At 41.0% G+C, this 1,291-nt stretch overlaps 1 protein-coding gene across 1 annotated transcript in view; it reads left to right on the plus strand.

The window, feature by feature from the left end:
* LECT2 (leukocyte cell derived chemotaxin 2) overlaps positions 1 to 1,291 on the plus strand; it is a 7,297-nt gene that overhangs the window by 2,283 nt on the left and 3,723 nt on the right. The window contains exon 3 of the mRNA XM_015563368.1: positions 213 to 358. Within this exon, the coding sequence (XP_015418854.1) occupies positions 213 to 358 (146 nt within the window). The remainder of the gene's footprint in view (positions 1 to 212; positions 359 to 1,291) is intronic.

A 1,291-nucleotide genomic window follows, 5' to 3' on the forward strand; every position in this document is an offset into this window, starting at 1 on the left:
TGAATCTTTACAACATGGTTATTACTACCTTCAGGGAAGGAGGTTAAAATTGGGCAAAACAGAGTGAGGAAACCTGCGACATCCTAATATGCTCTACTAGCAGCTTCAGTTGTTGATCCCCTGGTCTGGGGACAGAAAGCTAACACCACACTCCTGGGCAATACAGCTCCCAGGGCAGCTCCTAAGTCTCCTCATTCTTATCTGCATCCTAGAAATCGTAGGCCTCACCAGGGTGTGGACGTCTTGTGCTCTGATGGATCTACTGTGTATGCACCTTTCAGTGGAATGATTGTGGGCCAGGAGAAACCTTATAAAAACAAAAATGCCATCAATAATGGTGTCCGGATATCTGGAAGAGGTAAGAGGTGGTGTATATGTTTGGGACACATATGGAGATGTTGGATATTTATTTATCGAATGCATATCCCATAATTGAAATTTCATACTTCCTTCAAGATGATAAAACCTACAACATAAAGGACTTGGTGTAACAAACTAAAACAGCTTAATGCACTTCCAAAGATGCTACACTGGTTTCCTGGAGTCATCTGCTTTTATGCACACACTCCATCTACTTCTCTAGCTGACCGAGGGCTTTCTTCCTGTGGCCCATGTGGTTTTGCTTAACAATCTATAAACAAAACCACTTTCAGCAATACTAACTATCATGAATACATACTTTCATTTACCCAAATTCCACAATTGGAAAATGTTGGCCTTTCTCCAAGAGTTGACTGGGAAATATTTACAAAGCCCTCTATATTCTGGGTAAAGCTGCGTCTCCTGGTGTTCCAGGGATTGGAATTATAACACACACAGAGAAACGTGCACAAAGCCTAAGTGTGCAGCTCCATGAATTTTCAGAAAGTGAATGCACCTATGTAACCAGCACCCAGGTCAAGACAAAGAACAGTAGCAGCATCCCAGAGACTATTTGTGCTACTTTTTTCATTATTCCCAGCAAGGGCAATCGCTTTCCCACCATATGTTAGTTTTGCCTGTTTTTGAAGATAAATAGAATTAAACAGCATGCGGTCTCTTTTATGGGGCTTCTTTCCGTCCACATCATGTTTGTGAGATTCATCCATATTTTGCACATCGTTTTAGTTCAATCTTATGGCTCTATGTAGTATTCCATTACATGCATATATCTTAATCTATTTAGTCATTCTTCTCTACATGGACATTTGGGCAGTATCCAGTGTTAGGGATTATGAAAATGCTGCGATGAACTTCCTTGCACATGTCTTTTAAGGAACATGAACATGCATTTCTGTTGGCAGTGAGCCCA

The sequence above is a fragment of the Myotis davidii genome, unplaced genomic scaffold (genome assembly GCF_000327345.1).
Source record: "Myotis davidii unplaced genomic scaffold, ASM32734v1 scaffold471, whole genome shotgun sequence".
In the NCBI taxonomy this organism is placed as follows: domain Eukaryota; kingdom Metazoa; phylum Chordata; class Mammalia; order Chiroptera; family Vespertilionidae; genus Myotis; species Myotis davidii.